The sequence below is a fragment of the Dermacentor albipictus genome, chromosome 8 (genome assembly GCF_038994185.2).
Source record: "Dermacentor albipictus isolate Rhodes 1998 colony chromosome 8, USDA_Dalb.pri_finalv2, whole genome shotgun sequence".
In the NCBI taxonomy this organism is placed as follows: domain Eukaryota; kingdom Metazoa; phylum Arthropoda; class Arachnida; order Ixodida; family Ixodidae; genus Dermacentor; species Dermacentor albipictus.
In genome coordinates this window covers 76,628,728-76,653,146 of record NC_091828.1, presented here as the reverse complement: position 1 = coordinate 76,653,146, position 24,419 = coordinate 76,628,728, and the positions used below count along the sequence as shown (strand labels likewise).

Here is a 24,419-nt window from a genome sequence, read left to right as displayed (position 1 = left end):
TTCTTTCTAAGCCTGACGAAACCTAAGGCACCCTAAATTCTTTGTATGAAGGCAAACAGGGCATGAAGTATTACATTGCCAATGACACTGATGAAACTGCTGTTTAATAATATACAGCGAAAAAAAAACGGAAGTGATCCACACCCGGAGTTTCTTAGAGGTATCTTTTGTACGCAAAAAACGAAGTCCAGTGTAACTTATAGATGCTACAACTGAAGGCAATCAGCGCAAACAGCATGGCATAAGCTCTGACAAAGACTGCATTGTAGTCCCTAAATATTAGGCGACAGAAAAGAACTAAACACTGGGGGTATCCGGCAGCTCTATAATGTATAGATAGACCCATCCTAGCTGATGGTGTTTTGTTACCAAGCAATTCCAGATCCCGCACTAACATAGCCCCGGCTTCAGAAATACGACGAGTCGACCACGGAAAATGGAGGCAGCTTACTATAACAGCATAGGTAAGGCGGGCAGCACAGCGCGTAGGTGAAGGGTTTAGTTCATATGATCACAACGTTCGCGTAAACGATCATGGCCAGCCAATGATGCACTGTATGAATACGTTTACTGTATATTGATGGCAGAAATGTGTTTTCACGCTCACTGTTTAGACGTTATCTCTTTTTGTAAGTAAAAAATCAACACAATTATTTAGCTGTGATTTCATTCGGCGTTAACGCAGTATCTTAACATGGAAATCACAAACCTGTTGTAACACCTGTGGCTCTAGCAAGTTCTCCTATGCTTTTCTTGGCTTGTGTGCCGGACTCAGTGGTTACATTCAGGATGTCGTAAACTGAAAAAAAAGTACCAGATCCAAACTCAGTTATGAAAAGTGCACATCATCATTATCAATACACGTGGGCTCAAAATGTAAGCAGACTATGTTGCACAAATTGCACTAGCTGTCAGGTTAAGTGACATAAAATATGAATATCCTGCAACAGAGCAGTGCGTATAGATGGACTGTGATCTTTCTTGAAGTATACAGTAGGCAGAGCATGCGTAACGTCGGTTGTTTCCATAAACCATTAGTTGCCGTTTGTGAGGGCGAAGGCTTGTTACAAAAGAAATGTTACGAAGGGTCATCTTAGTGAGAGTGTATAATTACAGCGTAACATCAAAGAGGCCCTTTGTTTATTCCGAAACTTGCAGTGTTTATTGTAACGCGATCGAAACTCCGGTAGGCCACTTGACGTAAGCACAAGATATTTTCAGCCAGCAAACAACTAGTCATGGGCAAAATTTTAAGCTTGGCAGGAGATATACGTGTATACCGGAGGCAGCAGTGAAAGTATATTTCTAATTTTCGTGAGTGTGCTTGTAAGGTCGGCGTTTATATATTCCGTATTTAGTCAGGATGGTTGCATCCCGTTATAGGAGTTTTAAGAATTCTCGAAATAGTTTAGCAATGAAATCAGCAGTGTCGCAGTATTTGCAGAGCTTCACTCATCCAAGTTTTGGACATTATTTGAGACCCTGCATCCAAAGCTGCGAGTAACTCACTATCAGCGTCGGCTTCTTGTAGGTGCTGAACAATCTCAGCGTCTTCAACGAGAGCGTAGCGTCTCAGCAGAAGCTGGTAGAAGTCATCCACTGCCTCCTCATTCAAGCTTCCCAAGGACCAGAAGAACTCTTCGAGTTCGCTGCTGACATTGATCTGCCGTGAATAATAACAACGCCAGTGGTTATAAATCTAATATAAAGTAGCTATAAGCGTATTTTATTGACTAAAGTGAGTGATCGCCGAGTCCATGCTACGTGCCAAACCTCCCCGTAGCCTATAGCCCTATAATCCCGAAGGACATCAAGAAAGACTATAAGCGCTTGTTCACATTATTCATGACATTATCGAGTGCATTAGTAAAAAAGCAATAATGAGGGGGGACTTTATTTAAAGCCTAAATATCATAGTGAATACATCTTTCTTTTATAAATAAAATGTTTTTTGGAAATAATGCCTAATTATTGTATAGGCTATTACATAACAGGTCTGCTTTAGTATCTAGAACTGGAAACTGGGTACTGGGTAACTGGGAAGCTGGGTAACTGGTTAGTACAGGTGAAAAAAATCATAGTGCCGGAGCTATAAGTCTTCGGTGAATTTATTCGACTGATGCCAGATGCGGCAAAAGGCTCCCAAAAATCTCAATTAACGCAGACATGAGTCCGATTGCATACAATATCGGTGCATCTTATTAAATGAAAGTTCAATATTCCCTCTGAATCCATGGGAAATGCAACATTCAACCATTCATGGTCATAAATATGTTTTGCAATTAGGTAGATCAACTGAGCATTTATACTTTGTGTCTGGCAAATGCCGGAATTCATGTGCTTCTTGTGCCGCGAGGTAGCCCGATATACCCTCGCTCGACATTATGTTTATCCCCGTGAGTGACAATGACCCCATCTCGGGGAGAGTAAGTATTGCGAGGGAGAGTCTACGTCAATATAAGGTTCCGGAGAGCCAATTGCGGGATACAGACCGTAATGGAAGCTGGGGGAACTAGCGTCCCTTAAGTGGACCACGCCAAGGGATACCGGATGCCGGACGCTGGATGCTACAAACCTAAGCACAGATGAATTACCTCGGCTTTTTGCTAATCTAGATCTTTACAATTCTTGATACCTGCTTATCAAGGGCTCTGGAAACGAGGGCGTCTTGTTGGGAAGGCGCAATGAAGCGTTTGTTTCATTGCGATAGCAACCATACGGACACTCCAGGCGTACTTTCGCCCTCGGTGTCGGCGTCACCGTCTCATTCTGCATAAAGTACGAATGCGATAAAATCGTGGCCGCGCGCCGCCTACTATGGGTGCGAGGGGGAACTGAAGCTCGTGGCGCGATCTCTAGCGCGCAAAGGAGGAAAAGAGGAAAGCAGGGAGAAAGCGTGCCATACTCGTTCGCGGGCAAGGCACCGGGAAAAAGGCGCAGCGTTGTTTTACACCAGCGGCGGCTGCGTATGGCGCGGTTGAGCGCGGTCACGTGGGTTCAATCTTGAGAGCAGTTGGCGATGAGCACAAAGTCTAGGGGCCCCTAAGAGATAAATGGGTCCCTTCATGCGAGCTACATTTTTGCCGCTTATTACGCGTAACCACAAGGGGCCGCACGAAGGTCAATTCGCTCGCTGCTGCTGCCGCATTTCTTCACGCCAGCGTTTTGACAGAGAGGGTCCGCGTTGATCGAGTGAGATGTGTTTGTATTTTCCTGTGCGAGCGTGACACCGTGATTCTTAAATTATTTAATAAGCAAGCTTTTACAAATGTTTGGGGCCAATAAAGCTATTATCCTTCGTACTATTATACTTCGTAAAACTATTACTTCGTGCAGCTAACATTTCGCTATCGCAATTGACGCCTCGATGTTCGGGCAAAACTGCGAATTTTTTATTACCAATGCGTACGTGATGTCCTTGCGCCCGCATGCCGGTGTGTCTGCGTGGTCAGTAGCCCCATGGTTGCATGCGCTGTGTGAAGCTAGACAGCGTAAGTAGTAGCTAAGTCTAGGTGCTAGGCTGGGAAGCATCCGCTCACAATCTAGTATTTTTGAAGAGTAGATTTTTGGGCTAGTTGTGAATGCATATTTGACTTTGGCGAAGCGCAGTAGGCGGGACCTAAGGAAGGCGAGAAAGGCGGCTCAGGTGCTTGTCTCTCTGATTTTCCTTTATCTCGTTTATGGTTTTTCACCGAGAATAAGCAACTTCAGTTATATATCCCTATCTTGAAAATATAGATGTTTACGCACCGTGATATTGTGAGTTATAAAATCAATTCTTCTTTAAGTCGTTACACCTGGACAAGTGTGCGTGTATTATAGACAGCGTACCAATATTCCCCAATCATGTTGCATATAAATGCTGCAGCCATGTCCTTCAGCCTTTTTGCGTACCATTTCCAGAAAGAAAATTAATATTATCTCTTCAAATGCTTCTATACTTCCTCAGCATTTTTTCTGTAAACTACCATGATATCCTTGCAAATTGATCAGTGGAATCAAACGAAGATAAAGCTTTTATTGAAATAATCACAAGCAATATTATTTTTAATGTATCTGTCGGTGGAATCAAAAGCAAAAAGCTGATGCATCGTATATTCACAGTCGTTCTGCTGCCTGTTTCAAAAATGTCGCAAACGTTGCATTAAAGTAGAACATACAAAAAACGGAAGCACGTAAACAACGCAATGAAACATGCTTAAGTTTGACGTCTAAAATCAAGTTAACACAGTGTTTTACTACCTTGCGCAAATCCGCAACCAACCTGGACAACAAAGGCGTGATAGATGTCGGTGGTGACGTTGTAGTCCAGCGAGAAGGAGACCAGGACGTCCAGACCATGCTCGAAAGAGAGCTCAACCATGCGCTGCAGCGGATCCTCAGTTTGGTCCTCTGCGATGTTGCGCAGGTCCAATTTAAAATGCGAGAGAAATGCGAGGATGTCTTCTACCCCTTCCTCGGGGTTCCAAGCATATCGCAGACACCCCTCAGATATATAGCTTAAGCCGTTCTTCTCCTTTGCACTGTGATACTCATTTGTCGCTCCTTGGCCAGATGCGGTTGCAAAAATAGCAGGCGGCACCATTTGTTCGTCTAATGTATTCTGGAAATGTAAAAAAAGAGAGCGTCATCTCGACGAAGTGAAAACATTGTTTAAGTAAAGCAGAGAGCGCATCACGCAAGCAGAGAAATAATTGCAAGGCGATCTGCTAGAGTAACTAGAGTTGCAATTGCTAAGGGTTGTGTATCAAATACATTAGCTGGCGAAAGTACTCCGGACTCGATGCGAACTGAGTCAGTTGGTGCGTAGACGGACTCAGTTTGAGGTTAGGGAGTTGGTCTTGCTGTTGTGTGGCCCAGTTTAGGTTACTACAGCAAAGCGCAGCACGATTTTACACGCTGGTGTATCGGCCAATAACCAGGAAGGAAGGACGCATGTGGGTTCTGCGAAGAGTGTACGTGGGAAACACCCACGCGTGGAAAGAAATCGGATTAGTGGCTGCCCCGTAGAAGAGGCACCGGATCTGAAGGAAAGGGTGCACAGTCCGGGCTGAAGGGTAGCGTTCGGGGAAACGGGCGTGAAGTTAAAAGGGTGCTTCAGGACACCGCCACCGCTGATGCCCATGCGCTTCCCACATATCCCGCCGACCATCGTGGTCACGGAAACTGGGCAACAAGACACTGCTTAGCCAGTTTGAGTGTCAACGTTTGGCATCCGCGTGCGCATTCTGAGAATGCCTGTGAAAACGGCGATAGCTTTACCACCACTTATCCGGCTACGACCGATGGGTGCATTTGCGTGCGATCGCCATCGGGTCCCAATTATGGTGCTTGGCTTCAAGCGGACCGGCCGACAGCTGCACGGGGAACAGAGTGTTCTCAGTACTGGCGGGGCAGCTCATGGTCCGGCAGACATGCAGTCAATAAGCCATGGTTTCATGGAAACATTCTCGCAGCTAGCATGGCGGCCGCTTGCAAGACAAAAGGGCAGGACATGAATGGCGGATACTCGGAGCCTAACGTAGGGGAGAGGGAGATGACACGTGTCTTTGAGCAATCCTATCCCCTGGTTTGTTGTTAAGCGCGCCACTGTTTCCACCAATGCCGTGTGCGGCACGAAGATGGTTGTGCTATTGGTTCCAATCATGATAAGTCACACGTGTGATTCCATGGCTGATTTGCCACTCCTTTATGAAACTGAGGGTTTGAAATGTCGTGTTTGGTTGTGTGAGGGAGAGCGGAGTTTCGTGCTTTGATTCGGACGCACGCCTAGCCATCTGAATAAAGCGTCTCTTTACCGGACAACGGCTCTTCCTTCGCGCTGCCACCGTGCACTCTAAACATCGAGAGGCGCCGACTTCGGACATTAAAACAAGTTCCCTCCTTAACTAGTGTTGAAGTTACCAAAGGATAAAGGGAAAGGAAATAAACTGACGGGACTATGAAGTTCTGGAAGCAGACCTCAACAATTGCTAATGAAGCAAGACTTTGTATTCGCTTTGTGAATTCAAAGCGCCGAATGAAGACATTAAATGCGGTGAACCAATTTCACGCACATCGATCCCATTCAGCCTCCACACGTTTTAACATGTCTAAGTAAAACTGACAGTTGGGCGATTTAGTAAGAGTTAATTTCCTTGAAACCGCGCCACAGAAAAAAAAAGCATCAACACAGAATGACACTCAGCGTTTGTATTCGTAGTGTCATTCCGTGTTCGTGTTTATTCTTTGGCACTGCCTCAAGAAAAAAAGAGAAAAATGAACGTGTCTGACGTCAGCTCCAATCATCTCCACCTTTCGCAGGGCTTGCTCGATTTCTCTCAAAATTTGTTGCTACCGACATTTTGAGAGTACCGCATTTTCTCGGCTTTTACGCGAAAGTGTTGCCGCTCGGTAACTACCTAAGATATCAGTGTGAAGTACCCGATTGAAAAATTGAATGATAATTTGTGAGATGTGGCAGATCACTTAGGTTCGCTTATGAGCTTGATGTCATCGGGGAGACGAAGACATTTTAACACCCGTGTACCTCAGGAACCGTCTTCGGAGCTAAATAAAACTTGTTGTTGGACAAGTTAGTTCAAAAATGCTCAGGAAAAATGTACTGCGTGTGGGGCACCATTTCGGGCCCACTCCAGATTTAGATCAATCCAGGCTGCTTTTTACAGGCGCATTTGGTTTCGTCCAGAAGCACATCCGTGACCGCCGTAATTGACCGGTGGTCACGGAAGTGCTTGTCCGTGTTTATGCCGTGCCATGCTTGTCCGTTTTTTGTTCTTTCTCTATATTTTGCACATTATTTTTCTCAACCAGTATGTTTCGGATAGTAGAGCACAGAGAGAAGATGCGCAGTGCCGTCGCAAAAGATGACGGAAGAACTAAAATTTTATGTTGCCACTGACTGTTGTCTCACACATTGCTTTTAAATATTCGTTGTATATTGTGTCAATGCGGCTGTTCTTATAGGAGGGGCCGGTCAAAACGCCAAGTTTGCAAAGCACAGCTATCAGAAAAGCACAAAGATGCTTAGGTTCCCCCGCAACGCGTAGGTGGTTATATTCATCAGTGGCAGCACAAATTTCTTAATGCTCAGTAGTCATGACGTTAAAAAAAGAAAAAAAAACAATGAAATATGTTTAACACGGTGTGCCAGGGACGCAAGTCTGCGAAGTATTCGAGGAGCATCATCCACATGCAGGTAACGACACTGACCTTTCCAGCCGTTGCATCCCAGCTTGGAAGCATCAGAGAGGCATTGCAAACGAAAGTGTTGCGCTCTCTGCACGGGTCAGCCTGGCTCACTACCACCTCCTCAAACCACTGCTTAATCTTGCCGCACTGCGGGGTGTCGCACTCCATGGTGCCGTTTGCCCCGATGACCTGTGGCGACTCGTAGCTGCCTGTTGGCGAGTTGTCCTCCTCGTCCTGCTGGACGATGGGGACGAGCGCTTCGTGCATCGTCGTTTGGCCTTTGAGCTCCGCGTCCAGCGCTGCTTCCCCGCCGGGTTTCTCCCCGGCTGCCCGAGCCAACGGCAGCCAATTGTCCGCATCAGAAGTCTGCGAAAGCGTTTTGCTGCAGAAATGTTTGGCACAGTGCAACGCGCTATGCTTACTACCTCTGCAGCTGGAGCCACCGTCTCGAAGCGTCCAAAGGGACCCTCCTGGCGTTGTGGTTGGGAGTCTTTAGGGCCCGCCGCCTGCAGATCATAACCTATGAGATCATCCGTTCTGAGGAAAGAGAAGTACTAGTTTGATCTCGGACATCTATAACATCTTCGTGGGCAAAAAAAAAGAAGCTTCCCATGAGATGCCTCATCCTTGTAAACTTAACTGAAGTTATAATCATCATCTTTCGCTTGTCAATTTAAAGTGACATTGAAATGCTGTATTCAACTTGAGCCATTCTTTAAATATTTTGAGAGTGTATAGCGAATAGTCATAGAGTCTATAGCGAATAGGTGGAAACCATCGCGTTAACTTGGGAGGTTACTCGAGCTGTTTCGCTAGGTAGAGAGAGCACTTCCCGTATGTATGAAACGCGAAGAAACAACACTCCGTGTATTCGCAATGCCAACACCAAATAGATACTTGAACAAGTAAGGTGACCGGCCAAACCCACGCACGTATTTCGTCTCCTCTGGACGTAGGTATCAGCTTTTGTGCACCAGCCATCAAGAAAACGACCACTGTTATGGCAGCCTAGACTATTCAGTAGTGCCATTTCTTTCGAGCATGTTGCCAAACTGAGACAAAAAAGTCGTCAACATTCGGCCAAATTTCGCGGCAAAACTAACAAATTGTCGTTGGAGCGGTCCAATGACTTCAGATATAGCCTGTTTGGGAGGCTATAAAATCAGCTAGCTGGATGCACTCGCCGAAACGTTGCGCCAGCATTCAGCGGCCACCATACTTATGAATAAAAAGTAAGTTTACCAGCACGGTACAAGAAGCTTTAACTTTACTATCTTTACAAAACAACGAAGGATGATAGCTAAATGTTTGTGTTTCCTTTTAGACAGTAATTTTAGAATTCCGGCACCATTCCTATGAATACGTGTAGTCTGGTCTTCAAACAAGGAAACCGGCTTAGTCTAGGCTATGCCTGTAAACTTGCTTTTGGCCCCTGTGAGAGGACAATTAAATTCTGGGGCAAGCGCCTGTTAATTTTGTTATCATGGCACATGACAATCATGGTATCTTTCTACAAGTCAAATAACACGTCGCCTGCTCTTGCTTCACCGGAGAGCTTTGTGCAGAATTCCTCTATCCGAAATCCGTGCGAAGTGCTGAAGTAGGTTTGCGCACTCATCGCGTGAGTGTCTACTCAGTCCCTACGACCCACGCACTTCACTAATATATAGTATTATTCACCTGCTGCGTTCCTTATGTCTGAATCATTTTTTTAATGGTAATCTAGTTTACACCTAAGCCTACTAACGTTCCCTAACCGAATATAATTAGCGAAACTACAGCAATCATGTGTAGCGTAAAGGTCCATTCTAAGTGGTTCCTTAAAGAAAAAAAAACTAAACAACTAGAAATTCGTGAGCATGATGCTAAGCCTGTTGCTTCAGGCAAAGCTAACCACAACGTATAGGGTGGTCTTAAGCGCAGAGCGTGGTTGTTTCGCTAAAATCACAGAGTACACACGCAATAGAGCCAGTTTACGTCGCCTACTCATAGCTGTTGTAGAATTAAATGCGATCTAGAAAGTAATCTTCTTATCAACTTCCTCAACTTCTAAGTTGCTAAAATAACGCAGGGTGCTTGTCATTGTCAATTGTCACCTATCGCAAATAAAAGAAAATCGCTATACATGCCAACGAATCAACAAACCTAGCGTGAATGTCAAACTATCGCCATATACATTTAAGCCTGTTCTAGTGTCGTGCCTTGCAAAGTCCCAGCAATTCATATATCAGATATGTATTTCACATACCATGTGTGTCAGTTGTGAATTTTACGTATCGCGTGTGTACAGTTGATCACACCAACAGCTTTATACAATGTCGCAGGGATGATTACAAAGTCCTGCCGTCTTGTGGTAAGGCTCACATAGTCCAAGCTGGTCTATGTCTGATTCGCTTGAAGTAACACTACAATTTCCTAAAATGTACACCCACCTTTCATTTATTCAGAAATTTTAGTTCACTTGTCTGCTTACCAGATTCAGTTGCACTCCAATACTTCTGACGCACATAGATCGGCGCACCCGCAAAATTTCCGAAGCTTTTCATATTGAAACTATTACGCATTCTTATTTAAGGGAACCACCTATGGCTTTAACTAAATCGGAGTGTTTTTTTAGATAACGCATACCACTCCCTCACCCGCCTGACTACTTAGTTTTTCAGACCATTTTCGTTAGTTTATTATTTCTGTGGCATTTGCATTTCATTTGCACATTATTGCAAGAAACCTCCGGTTGAAAGCGAGTTAGCTGGAGTTTTTGTCCGCCCTAACTTTTTTCTTGTCTCTCTGCTTTCCCTGTCTAAATCATAAATTTTACAATTTACCCAGTAGGCTCCATTGTAATACAGTGCATTGCCGATTTATGAATCTACTATTTACGTTTGACCTGCCAATGTTAAAAGTATGACAGTTAGGCTCGCCAAGTTGGGGGCTTCATAATGATATAAACAAGCAGTTACTTTAATGATCCCGCGTCCAAAGCTCGTTATAGTAGCATTCATTTAATGTGCCAGCATAGAAACATGGCAAAGTGCATAGTAATGCCCAAAAAGTAGTGCTCCGAAGCACAATTCAATAGCCTCTGAGCCAAGGCCTCAAACTGAAATTAATCGTCCAGCAGGAGTTCGGTATGAATTTAAGCCATTATAACACAAGTAATGCTCGCATCGCAGCATGTAGTTGCGGTTTAATGACTGAAAAATTGGAGGACGCTTAACCTTCGCCTTCAAGAGTGGAACGCGACAGCGTTCCCGTCCACCCGCCAAGGGGTGTAAGACAGTGGCGTACGGCGCAGCGACTACACGCCCCGCATCGGACGCGGTGAGCGTCGAGCAGCGCCGCGTTCGGCGCGGCAACGAAATCTGCGCCTGAGCAAGCGACGCACGCCTGAGCCTTAGAAACAGCTCGTTTCTAAGGCAACACCGCATTCACTAGAGACGCTTTTGTACCGCTTTGAAGCATCCAACTCGTGGCTGAGTGGTACAATAAAGAAAAAAAACTCGTGGCTGAGTGGTAGAGTCTCCGTCTCACACTCCGGAGACCCTGGTTCGATTCCCACCCAGCCCATGTTGCAAGTTGTTTATTATTCATGAAGTGCCTGCTGGGATTTATCGCTCACGGCCAACGCCGGTAGCAAAATGAAGGCGTGGGAGGCAGCGCCTCAGCTACAATTGGGGCACTACTATAAAAAGCACCGACGCCAACTCAAGTTTTCAATGCTTGTGTGCTTATTTTTACGTGCCTCGCTGCAAAAAAAGTTATGTTATTGATTTGCCTTTCGGAGTGAGGTATACCCTGAACAGCGTAACGTAAGGGAAGGTAAATTACTAAAGTAAGAGTAATACAACATTAATACAACAAATGCGAATATTTATTGGGCAAAGGTCCATGGACATGCGACGGGCATTCATACTGTAGCCGATTTATACGCAAGATGTCCCCCGAGACGTCCAATCCTGAGCCTAATTTAAACCTTAGCTGGAAACAGGGATGAATCTTTAAGTGTCACAATGCACTACAGCGATCTAGTCATTCTCGACTTAAATTCCCGTTCATTGATTTTCACCCACGACTTTTCAAGCTGAAGCACCGGAATATATAATATCGATATGAGAACGTGCTCTACCATCCTTCTGTTCCAAGCGCTGATGACGAGGATAGCCATGATGAAACAGGAGATGACAACCAGAGATGCGTAGATTTGCTTCCACCGGAACCTAGTCGCGGCACGGCTCCGGAGTCTGACGAATCGCAAAGCTGGGCTGCGATATTCGCTGGGAAATGAAAGGATGCAACGTTATGCAACATAAACGTGAGACCGCTGCATCTCTTGTTTATTGTTCCTCCTAATACACAAAGTCCATTCGGTTGATGAATTTTATAAACGTTGAAGACCGAGTAGCAGGATTTCCTGCTACTTTCGTTTCAGGGATTACTTATAACGCCGAGGGAAAATGCGTGTACCTAAGTAATAGCTTCACCAAGTCTTTCAAACATGAAGAATTTCGTACAGTAGCTAAAAAACATTTTGCCATAAATACATAGGTTTCAAACCGCACCCGCGAAGTGAATTGCAGATGTATTGGTGCAGCGTGGTGACTCAGGTCATCTGCTTGCTGATGGCACAGAACAATCGTTTCATCGTACTGTATACGTGAGCTCTCTGGTTTTACTGCAGATTTCAGATAAATGCTTTTTATTTGTCTTTCAGGCTTTAAAAGACTAAGCACTTGCAGCGCGGTTGTAAAAAAGGCGTGCGATATCAAACTTATCGATGTCGCGACGCATTAAAATACACCCGTCGCGATTGCTTAGCGGCTGTGGGATTGCACTGCTAAGCACTAAGTTGCGGGATCGAATCCCGGTGTCAGCGGGCGCATTTCCGCGGGCGCTAAATGCAAGAACGTCCAGTGTTCCGTGCATTGGCGGCACGTTAAACATTCCCTGGTGGTCAAAATTAATCCGAAGTCCCTAACAATGGCGTGCCCTATAATTAAATCGTGGTTTTGTCCCGCAAAGCTCCAGAATTACTTCATTCTTTCACCCCCCAGAACATGCGAAGCTGACACGTGTCATGTTGAACGAGAAGCCTAATAAGGTTCATGCAAAATTAGATTCTTGCAGAGCGATGGTGAGTACTACCTAACAAGTGCCGATTATGAGATTACTCCAGCTTGAATCAACCAAATTTTATGTTTTATTGAAATAATCGCCGGCGTACTATTGTTCAGCATCTTTTTCTTATTTTCTGGAACACTTGGCGCTTTTCTTTCGTTTTCGCTGGCACGCGAAACTTCGGTGTGTTTCGTGCCAGTAGTCACTTAGATGCCGTTTCCCTAGCTTTCTTACGAGTAAATTATTTTTCTGCCAACTTTTCCCTTTTCGGTGAAAATTTGTTTTTCTATTTGACAATAACATGTGTTGTATGACCGCCCATCCTGTTCCTCAGCGTTGTAATAACATCCAATACAGAAAACAGGAAGCAAAAATGTCTACTTTAAAATAAATTACATTACCGTCCAATCTCAATAATGTCAACCTGATTTCAGCTAATGGAGCACGCTATTGCAAAAAGTATCAAATGATTTTTGGGAGAGAACACAATTTTAACGCATTCATCCACTAGCCTTTAGAAAAATGTTCTCTTCCTGACTTACTAAACCAGTCCCGGTAATTGACTATTTCGCCATTTCAAGATGTAAAAACCAGAGTTATTTAATTTTCCTTCACTTTAGTGACGCTGCTTCACTGTAAGCTAAAATGCCATCTTAGTACTATCGTATTTTGTAAATATTATTTTCTTAGAACATAGAATACGTACCAGATCGCAAAAGGTTTGCGAAGGTGGCCGAAAAAAAAAGACGTTTGGGTTACACCTGTAATAGCCCATGGTCGTGCTTTGGTCATTTAATATTGGTGTTGTATTGTAATGGTGTTGCTCATGTTTTGAAACCAAGTGCAAAATACTACCATCTACAGATAATTGTGCTTTCTACAACATCGCCTGTACAAACAACCTGAGGTGCGATCTTGTACGCGTTCCAAAATCGAACGGAGGCGGTCCGTTCTTTCCGTCGCGAAATCGGCGGTCGGTTCCGTTGCGTTCGTCCGATAGCAGATGACACGGAGTGATTGACAGCAGATATCACTTAACAATTGACGTCATGGCGTTCGTCACCATTCAAACTGACCAACCATGTGCGGCTCGGTGGAACGGACCGCCTCCGTTCTATTTTGGAACGCGTACAAGATCGCACCCCTTATGACCGCAACGACAACCTGAATAACATTACATATTGATGCAGACAATAGCGCATGGTTATTAATGTAGAAGACAAAACGTATTCGTTCCATAGGTAGCAAAAAAAAAAACGCTGTCTTAAACGCACATGCTAAGCTCTTCACCACTTGAAGAAGTTGCTTACTACAAATGGCCAAGTGTCACTATAACAACCTAGTGTGGAATCTTCATGCTAACAATAAACTAAGCGTACAGCGTTTATTACATACAAACTTAAAACAAGATCCAGCGTATGTTAAACGGTTTGCTTAGCGTTGCTTAATCAGACCAAAGTACAAGTATGCACATAATTCCTAGGACGCCTACTCTCAGTGTAACAACCATTCTTGAATAAATCCAAACAGAGACTGTTCAGTTGTGCACAGTAAATTTTTGACCTCACACTCTCCAACTGAACAAGTTTGATCTGACAACAAGTTTGACGAATTGCGCAGAGAAAAATACGGCTGGAATTCCTTTCGCAGCAACTCAGCAATAAACTAGTACTCTACCCGGCAATACATTGTGATCTAGTAATGACTAGACCAACTCATCTCACTCATCAATATGGCTTAATCCCTAACTTTGCTGAACAAACATATTTAAAGAGTTTATTTGAGCAACATTGCTGACTGAAATCGCTAGGTCAATTGCTGCCGCCCATAACTTCGTTGCAATTGCATTCCCACTTACGGACATATTTGCGCTTGTATGTCTTATTGATTTTTGTCGTTCATTTACTTTGCCCACCAGGTTCATATTGTGTAATAAGTGAAATAATATTGAATATAATTGTTTTTTAAAACCAGTAAAGATGGAAGGACAAAGAGCCGAAGAGCGCTGCAACTATGGATGTATTAAAAGAGTGCATTCATTATTCGCCCACAAATACGATAATGCCTCATCTTAAATAATGTGTCGGTGCAGGGATACAATGAATGCTAGTACAACACGGTAGGCACGACATCATGTTACCATCACTCAACTTGTCCGGTTCGTTTACATCAGCGATGGGAGCCTTCATAATTATAAAAACATTTCCTTACCTTAGTGATGTGGGAGAGGGTGACCTGAAACGACACAAACGCAAGCGCGAGCAGCTCATACAGGATTGCACTTGCCCGGCCCGGACCGGGCCCGGGCCTGAAGCATTCGGATGTGCGCTGCGCCTGATCTTCCGGGCCCGGGCTAGGCCTGGGCCTGTTGACTGACAAGCCTTTAGGTCGAATCTTCAAACACATAGGGGTACTCCGCAAAGATCCGCGGTATTCTGCGCAATGCTCAAGAGACAAGTTGGAAAAACTGGCTGCTCGACCATTAGCAAGTAAAAAAATAGAGTTATTCTATCTTTTGTTATTTCTATATGTTAAAAATTCTCCTCATTATTTTGTTGCCTTGTTGCTAAAAATTAGCTTATTCCTCACTGAATAAAGAAATTATCCTACAAAACGTTTCTGAAACAGCACGACTCTTAGCGCTTTTTGCGATTTCACTATTTCATTACTCTCGATACGATTATTTTATTCTAGTTGCGTCATTCTGTCGCTTTTTTTGTTTATTGCATCACATTGACTATTGCTTTATGTTCACTGCAGCACACATAGATAGATTGCGCATTAAGAGCATTTGCAGTGTTATTTATGATCCTTGAATTTGTGCGTGAGAAATGTTTTTTTCATGGCCTTGGGCCAGTTTGCGCATTTGCCACCCTATTTTTTTCCTACGCGAAGTGACTATAAGCTTGTTTGAACAATCACGTGCTTTTGCACCTGATAGACTTCCGACGTTTAATAATGTTTTCTTTGCGAACGTTGCCCGGTTTTCGTGGCGCTGTGTGCTGCGTTGCTGCGTTACCGAACAGGCCAAACAATCACAGCGGACGACGCGCGCCACATCGCCGCTGGGTTCCTTGCACCACCAATAGATGGCGCTCGCCTCCGCGCATCCGCGGCGGCGGCCGTGCGAGGGAAAAAAATGAACCCGAAAGGTCGCCTTCATGCACACGCGGCCGCGGTGGCTGCATTGCATTAGCCTCTCTACAGTGACCGAATAGAGCCTTCGGCGTCACTTTGTGCGGACCTACGAAAAACACAATTTCCTGTTTCAACTCTTTACGCACGCACACAAAGCTTCGCTGTATATAGATTCCAACTTGTAGTATCGGCTCAATATTTTATTTTTTGATTGCTCCAAGTACTACTACCACGTGCAAATTTACAAATTTAAATTTGTTTGTAGGAACCACACTAAGGACCCCAAAGGGGCGCTCGCACCGCCGCCGCTATGGTTTAAAGGTAACAACGCGCATGCTTAGACTGCGCGTGGAGAGTTGAATTTAGCTACTACGGCGTCGATGCCAAGTCACCCTCACGGATGGTATGACAACGGGCTAGCTAGTGCTTTATCGCTTTCCACGCCGTGCTGAAAAATGAACCTTCACTCCCTGCCTAATAGGCTCTGCTGTAGCCAGGGTATCGTTGTGGATTATACAACTGCAATTAGCATGATGTGCTCATACAGCCTTACTGCTGAGAAGTTGCGCACTTCTCCCACCATGGTGCATACACTGTTCTGAGAGGAATGAACTTTAAAGGCCAAAATAAATTTTTGGCAATGCCGAACGCCAAAACGTTTAACAGTTTTCCAGCCGTCTCATCTCGGGCACCACTGAGGTGCGACGCCAGTAACGCCGTTGCCAACATTCCTCACTTATACAGCGCTCTGACACGGCAGGTGCCTGTCAGGGCGCTATTAACTCCACAGCGTGCCTCGCGTCGCAGAAACACCGACGTCGTCGTCCGGCATCGTAGGTCGGAAGTCGCTTTGACAAAAATCATGTTGAACCAAATCCCGTACCACGCATACGCAAATACCGTCCTATAACAAAAGTTGCCCAAACCTTGTCTTAAGTTCTTTACAAGTTATTCCTCACTATATTGAGAATGGCAGCGCACAAACAAATGTAGTGGAAAAAGAACACCGACAGCGCATATCTTTAATATTAGCTCTTCTCACACTGAAATATTAACCATGCCAAACAGTAACGGGAGGCCGACCCGCACAAGAGGCCGCGTTTCTACCAGAAAGCTCGCCTTCGTGCATAGCGTTCGCCGCCAGCGTTTCCCGGTAAACGCTACGGTGTCATAAGCTTCATTTGCCGAGAACCTTGCAAAGCGATCAGGAGTCTTTGAATGATATCGCGTTCCAATCTTAATGTCGAAGCTTAAATTTTTTCACAAGTTTTTATGCGGTGCTGCCTGAGTAGTCTCGCGTGCTTTGTAGCGCCATGTGACATCTACTTCTTGCTAAGCAAAGCATGTGACAACATTAAACCTCGATATCACTACCAATGCTTCGCCTTCTCGCGAAAATGTCACATATGTCAATTGTGTGCATCGTTCTTAGGGCTTACAACATAAAGTGTACGCAAGAATCCTCTCCACTTCTGTACGTTAAAATAACTTGCCAAGAATTCTTTAAAACAGGTTTTGTTTCTTCTCTCGGCGCTATCAGTGTAACTGTAGAGGTGCTTTCTAGAAAAAAGTGGTTCGTAGTGTTTCATTGTCATTCCATGAAGTCTTGTGGTAATAGGTTAAATTACACCGCCGAGGCAACGACAAGTTTAAAGCATATCGACTAAGTACCCCAGTCAGCCTGGACCGGACACATTCATAATATCATGGGCCAGGGCCGGGCCCGGATTTTATACAAGGGTAATCCTTGAGCACCACATGAAGTGAAGGATGCGTTGCGGGTATTCACGACAGTTTTTCGCGTAAAACGAATTATTCTACATTTGTTCTCTTTCATTTTTATTATAGACACAAAAAACTTCACCGACGATTATGATGCTCCCTACAGCGACATTTTAGCGCAACTCCATACATGTTTTCATTAATTTCGCGATATATTGGCTGGTGCGGACAATGTGTATCGTGCTGCACGTTGCAAACAGATGAAAGTGTGGCGCGAGTGCCTCTCTAATCAGGAGATCCCGACGAGAAGCGCGTGGGTGAGGCATGGGCGCGATTCACAGCAGCCACCACAGACGTACCTCCCGCTCGTGTAGCGCTTTGTTTCCATGTATAGTATCGGTAGCGTCATGGGTAAACACCGCGAGCGCTACACTGGCGTCATCCCGTACACATCGTCGCTGCACAGCCCATCGTCTGCTGCGTTTTTTCTCGCGCTTTCGTCATGCCCTCCTCCTCCACTTTCCGCCTCATGGTTCCGCTGCACCCTCCTCCTCCGCTTTTCTCCTCGCGCTCTCTTTCATCTCCTTGCTCAATCATCATTTGCTGTGCTCGTTTGCTCGGTTACGCCGAGTCAGGCCGAGGGACGCTGGTGCCGACGCTTGCTGGAGGAAGGGGAGCCTAAAAGCTGCGCTCCAAAATACTTGCTCGTACCAAGAATATTGAGATATATTCACTAGGGTTTAGGATTGGGCGAGTTGGTTTTGCATTCTAAAACTAGCACAGTGCAACATAGAAAGGAAGAAGCATGCCGAGCTGGCCATATAAAAGAACAGAGCCATTCGAGAACGAATAAACACTCTGTTCTATCATATGGCCGGCTCGACTTGTTTCTTCCTTTCTATGACGCACAGTACCAGTTTAAGAAGGAAATATATTCACCATGGTTCTAATACGAATAAACATTTACGTTGTTAGTCAGTCATAATTCGCTCTTCTTCATTATAAATTTTATGGCCACCGACGCTGCTGTTTCTAATGGGCAACGTGCGTATTGAGGAAATGTGAGTTTATGTCGCCATCCGTTGATGAAATTTCTGCTTCAAGATAACACTGTAAGCGATGTATGCCTCCAAACGGATAATCCAAGTAGAGTGTACCTGCTAACTTATATTGCAAGTTGCAAGTTATATTGGAAGTATTCATCACATAAGCATCTGGCAAAAAAAAGTTCGCCTCTTAACCTGCTGGGAGCCTATCACACGCTAAATAAGAAGCGACATGTTCCCAGGTATGTGACCTATTTTCCAAGCCTTCTGTCGACTCACACATTCATCTTTTACTACAGTTGATACATGTGCACGGTCGTGTAACTATTGAACATAGGTTCAATGTCTGTCGACAAAGGCCCACAAATTTAATATACTATGGACAACGTGCTCTGCGCGGAGGCCATATATCGTGTATATTGTGCAAATGAAATCTTTGCAATGCAAGAATAACTCTAGGGATACATTTCTTAAAGTGGTCGCCACTATGAAGGTGTAAACACTCCCATACAAATTCACAAAATCCGCGGCTTCGCTATCGTGTCTCCGATGAGTGCAGTTTTGATTCCAGTCTTCCGGCACTGTGCATCCGAAATTAAGTTGTGATGAAGGAATCGTGCCAACATTAAACGCGACGACCTCTGGTGCTTACCTCAATGATGAAAGCGATGCTGAGCGCGACCTTGAGTGCCACCTGAACGGAAGCATGCTTGGCAGCTGCTGACGACAGCCGACGAGAGGAAGCCGCAAGTGTAGCACGTGAGCAGAATCTGGGGCAAAGGCCTTCGGCGTTGGCGTTTCACCCAGGAATGGCGGCTGCGTTCTAACAGAAACGTCCGCGTAAACCGAGGGCGCAGGCCTAATTTCAAAGATTGGCCAAGATGATGATAGTGATGGTGTTCCTCTTTTATGGCGCGTACCCACTGAGCGCGATAGACCAAGAATCGGGCGGTAGCAGGTAACTCCGGAGATTGCTTATTTGCACAGGAAAAATACAAACTAAAAGGAAAGGAAATGCTAGAATAGCTAGAACAATATGCTAGAGAGCAGTCATACTAACTGAAGCACAATTTTATGAGAAGTTAATACCAAGAAGAAAATAAAGACAATTTTTCATTAGGTAACATGGAGAAAAATTTTCAGTAAATTGAACAGTGAACGGAGAGGCAGAATAAAGCTATAAAAATATTAGCGGGGTAATTATTTTGTTTCAGTTAATGAATTAAATACTGTGCGACAAACATCACTGCAGTCTAGTGTGAGGCCTTAAATGACATCATGACTGATATACCTAACCCAAACCCAGTCTTGCAGAGTAGAGCTTCGAGTAATATCTTTCTCGGCTGTGGATGTACGTTAGGCAGGATACCTAACAGCGACCTATTGATATAATTTCCTTACAATTAGGCCACTGTGGGGAAATCACCAGGCCATCACTTTGTAAACAAAATTCAAATGGATGCGACAGCGTAATCTGGTGTATGCAGCTACCAATTGCTGAGGACACTTCTGTTTATTCCAGCAAAAACAGAAATGAAAGGCAGGGCATCGCACAAGCGGTAATTTATTTAAATCATTTTTTAGGTAACATTATCTGTATTCGTTATTTTCCCCCTGTGCAGTAAGGGCACATCCAAAAGGGCCATCTTGTCCCCTTTCTTTTTTAGTATAACTCTAGTCCCCGTTGCACAAAAATTATGAGCCAAACCGGCCCTCCAGCACTCTCTGCACGCCGATTGCATTACTCTCTTGACCACCAAGCGCAACAGGGGCACAATCGAATACTCTCTTGAAAGAGCCGCAAGACGGACCGAAAACATGCGCGCAGCATCGGCCTCATTTGCTAAGCTCCTAAATCAGACGTCCTTTTCCTTCGCCCCAAAAACTCTTTTCCTCCAGCAATATCAATATATATTGATGAGAAACTCACGCCTGAGTCAAAAGTGTGGCAGTTTGGCCGAGTTGGTACGTCATGACTTTTTTTAGGCTTGTAGCGCAGCTCAGAAAGAGCAAAAAGCATGGTGGGAGGGGTGATGAAAGGGAACGGAGAACAGAGTGTGCGCTAACCTATAACTGATGGTTTATTGCGTGACACACAAGGCTACTTATACAGTCGGCGAACCATGTGACATCAAGAGATTGCACAAAACCAAGAAACAAAACTGATAGTAACCAATGAAAAACATATTCGGACAGCCTGTGGCTACAGTCGGAGGTACGCCAATTCATTGCTTGGTAGTGACAATGAAGGTGAGCTTGCACATGCATGGCCCAGACCTATGATAGCTTTTGCTTCGATGATTTCTCTTGTGAGCTGATCACGACTACGACCTAGAAGGACGCAGTCATCTAAGACAGGTTCGCAACCACACGTTTTACAATGCTGCGCGAGAAACCCCCCAGCCGGAATAGAATTCTTAGCATTCTAACCATGTTCGCACAGCCTGTCATTAAGACATCTGCCAGTTTGAGCAACGTAACGTTTTCCACACTTGAATGGAAAACAATAAACAACACAATGTGTGCAATTAACGAACTTCTTTTTTTTTTATTCTTACAACAGCTAATAGGAGCCTCATTATTCGGATTAGTGAGCTTGCTAGTCCTCATAAGCTTGTTAAGGGTAGAAAACACTACACGAATATTCGTTCACTTGGCGATTTTCTTGAGATTATGTAAGACGGTGTCAATATAAGGAAGGATACTTGTTCTACTCTGAGTAGTTGCAGAATTATCTTGGTGCTGGTTGTTTTTTCTAAACTCTCTCAGAAGCCGTTCTGCTACTGACACTTGTAGGGACACGCGACAACCAGCCTGCGAAAGCCATTCGCACTGACAGGTAAAGCTAGACGAAACACTATGGTGAACAACTTTTTCAAAGCATTATTTAGGCAAAGGTTAGTAAGGCCTCTCTTGACCGACTTAGAATGAGCAGAATGAAACGGAAGAAGTAGTTTGTTAGCACGAGGTTCATAGTACCAACACGTATGAATATCCAAACAAGCTAAGCGCGGATCCAAAAACCGGATTGTGTGATGCTGTGGGAGCTCGTAAGTAACGTCAAGGGGCGCAAGGCATTCTTTGACTATTGGCACTACCATAGCAACCTCAGTCTCATTACATTGGTCAAACTGGCCGATGTCTGAATGAGAGGCCCCACGGACGTGGTTACAATGCTAAGAATTGTATTACAGCTGGGGTTTTCTTGCGCACCACTGCCAAACGTGCGGTTGCGAACCTGTCTTAGAAGAATACGTCATTCTAGCTCGTAGGCGTAATCAACTCACAAGAGAAATCATCAAAGCAAAAGTTATCATAAGTCTGGGCCATGCATGTGTAAGCTCACCTTCATTATCACTATCAAGCAATGAAATGGCGTATCTCCGACTGCAGCCACATACTGTCTGAATATGGTTTTCACTGGTTACTATCGGTTTTGTTTCTTGGTTTTCTGCAATCTCTTGATGTCACCTGGTTCGCCGTGTGTATAACTAGCCTTCTGTGTCACAAAATAACGCATCAGTTGGAAGTTAGCGCTCACTCTTTTCTCCATTTCCTTTTATCACCCCTTCCACCATCCTTTTTGCCCTTTCTGAGCTGCGCTACAAGCCTAAAGAAGTCATACCTGTGGTAAACAACATAAGAATTCAAGGCCTCCACATTTCCAATAACGCTTCCAATTCTACACCTACAGGTGCCCTACGGAGGTCGGTGCAGAATGCCTCCGCCCTCATATAGAGGATTTCTAATCGTCCCAAGAGAATGCGCCATGCAGACACTCGCCACCTAGTACAACTGTTCTGCCTCTGCATGACAACTTACTCCCTCCCCTTTCTGCACCTCTCACCTCTCAGAGGCACCAGCTAGATCGCCTCATCAGCACAGCATATAAGACCGCCATGCACTTTCCTAAGACTACTGCTACGAGCAAACTTCTCCAGCTGGGTGTGCACAATACGATTGACGATTTAGTCGCAAGACTAAATAATCAATCTTAAATCATTATTCCCGTCTTTTTCAGTATTTCTCTCATTATACTTCGTCAATATCCCTTGCACTTGTTAACAATGTAAAAGCATTACTTTCTACTGGGTATGGGCAAAGGAGCAGCCAGTATAAAAATTATTGTAGGATTTATAATATTTGAAATAAGAAAGGTCCCACATATTTAGGACTACTACTGTTAGTTTTTGCGTATTTGTCGTCCGCTCATGACAGAATATATAGCTTAATACTGACACTTTTTGTTGCCATCCTTTAAGAGCATGCATAAAAAGGCCGGGCTTACCCTCGGGCTCGGTGAAATAACATAGTCCGCGCGTATCAAACGCTGCTGTGAACATCTCAACCAAGTTTTGCTGTCGTACGCCGGGCGTGGAGGTCGCAAGCGGATCGCGAAATGATTTTTCTCTCAAACGCTCTCCTGTCAACGGAAGGCCTATCCTCATTTTCTTGCAGACTCACTATTTCGTCAACGGACGCACCATTTCGTCATTCCATTAGACGACTGCTATTCGTCGATAGCTGGCGTCAAGCTCCGGTCGGGTACATGGCATAGATACTGCGGCCGCCGCGAGGTGCCGCTACGAGTCCACTGGCAAAGCGCACTGCGGATTCCTGGTGACAACCACGCTTGTCTAATGTTTAGCGCGTCGTAGGCACTAAAAGCGCAAGTCGTGACGTCTACGTTAACATGCAAAACGAAATTTGAACTGCGCGCCACGGTGAAATTTAGAAGGCGGAGCGTTGTGGGTACCCCCCACTGCGCCGCAGCCTTCGCACCGCAAGACATTGAAGAAACGGAAGCACAGCAGATGTCGCGCTTGATTGCAATTAACTGCGCTTCTGCTGAACGCATAGATGTACTTTTTGCGGCGAACTATTTCTGAAATAGCCAATTTTCACTTCAAATGCCTTCCCGCACTTCGATAAAAAAGGGGTCCTGAGCCCATTTAAGAATGATATACGGCTGGGGGAAGTGGTATTTCATTAAATATAAAGGAGCGCCAGAGTCGAAATATAAGACCAAGGAACCTATAACGTAAACCTATTTCAAAATTTTCTATTTTAATTCTGCAATCAGCCCTCCACGATTGATCAAAACTTCTTTGGACCATCCCCACTTAACCTGTCTCTCACTCGACGTCACAAAAACCGTGATAGCTCCCCACATGATATGACATGTCCACATTTATTATGCATAGAACAAAAGAAAAATGGTAGAACAAAAGATTGATAGAACAAAAGTAAAATGGTTATTTATGATTGGACCCCTTTTCGCCATTAGCCCTCGGCTATTGTTCAAAAGTTTTCGGGTTGCACCCATTTCACCTGTCTGCCACGCGATGTTAGAAGACCACAAAAACTTACGCGTCAACGTGACCTCTACGCGATAAAGATGCATTAATATGCAGAAGAAAACTGAATTTTCTTCTGAATAGGCGCAGGCTGCCCCGTTCCAAAAGGAAAAAAAGATGGCTGCCACCGATCGCTCAGGCACTGGCGACTCCTACCTGCCGGAGAGCATGAGTTTGTTTGCGCATAATAAAGCTGCTTGCGTGGCCATGTAACGTTTTCGAGCACTTTCGGCACGTTTACAACCTCGTTCTGTCAAATCTTCTTTGCTGAGGATCTGTTTCAGCGTCATTCTTAAGCTTCCGTTGCATGCCGCCGCCATTTTCTACGAGCCACCGCAAGCTAAGTAAGGCAAAGCGGACCAACCGCAGACGCCGGCACCACCCTCTTCATCCGGTTATCGACTTTCAGTGCAGTCGCCCGGCCCCATCGAATCCCTCTCCACTTGAGCGTGTTCCTCGCCTCTTGTCAGCCAATTAGATAAAACAAGCCGCTCAGTGTAGGCAACGTTATTCGTTTTCAAGCAAACAAAAGTGACCTCCTATGAACGAGGAGAGCGTTTGATTAGTCTGTTCAGACAAACCTGTGGGTGACCGCCCGATCCTTACATCGGCGGTTACGCAAATGTGACGTCAGGAGTTTGAAATAAAAACATACTGGAACAGTTTTACGTTATAGGGCCCCAAGAAGGCGACAACTGAAGCGCTAACTAAACACTTACGGTTTATAAAGGATGTTTGTTACTAATAATAAGGTTGATTATGAAGAATTGATTGTTTATAATTATGTTTCACATGCATTTCACATGCTAGCCAAGATACGGGTTCGGAGTTCTGAGGGTAGACGCTAAAG

General features: G+C 44.8%; 1 protein-coding gene across 1 annotated transcript in view; it reads right to left on the bottom strand.

Moving 5' to 3' along the window:
• The window catches only part of LOC135921058 (uncharacterized), a 29,243-nt gene extending 10,167 nt beyond the window's left edge, over positions 1-19,076 (bottom strand). Inside the window, exons 1-8 of the mRNA XM_070523616.1 lie at positions 18,865-19,076; positions 14,518-14,541; positions 11,318-11,465; positions 7,617-7,697; positions 7,213-7,557; positions 4,265-4,603; positions 1,510-1,663; positions 710-799 (exon numbers count right to left, since the gene is read on the bottom strand). Of these exons, the coding sequence (XP_070379717.1) occupies positions 710-799; positions 1,510-1,663; positions 4,265-4,603; positions 7,213-7,557; positions 7,617-7,697; positions 11,318-11,465; positions 14,518-14,541; positions 18,865-18,920 (1,237 nt within the window). The 5' untranslated portion in view covers positions 18,921-19,076. The remainder of the gene's footprint in view (positions 1-709; positions 800-1,509; positions 1,664-4,264; positions 4,604-7,212; positions 7,558-7,616; positions 7,698-11,317; positions 11,466-14,517; positions 14,542-18,864) is intronic.
• Positions 19,077-24,419: the final 5,343 nt, after the last annotated feature.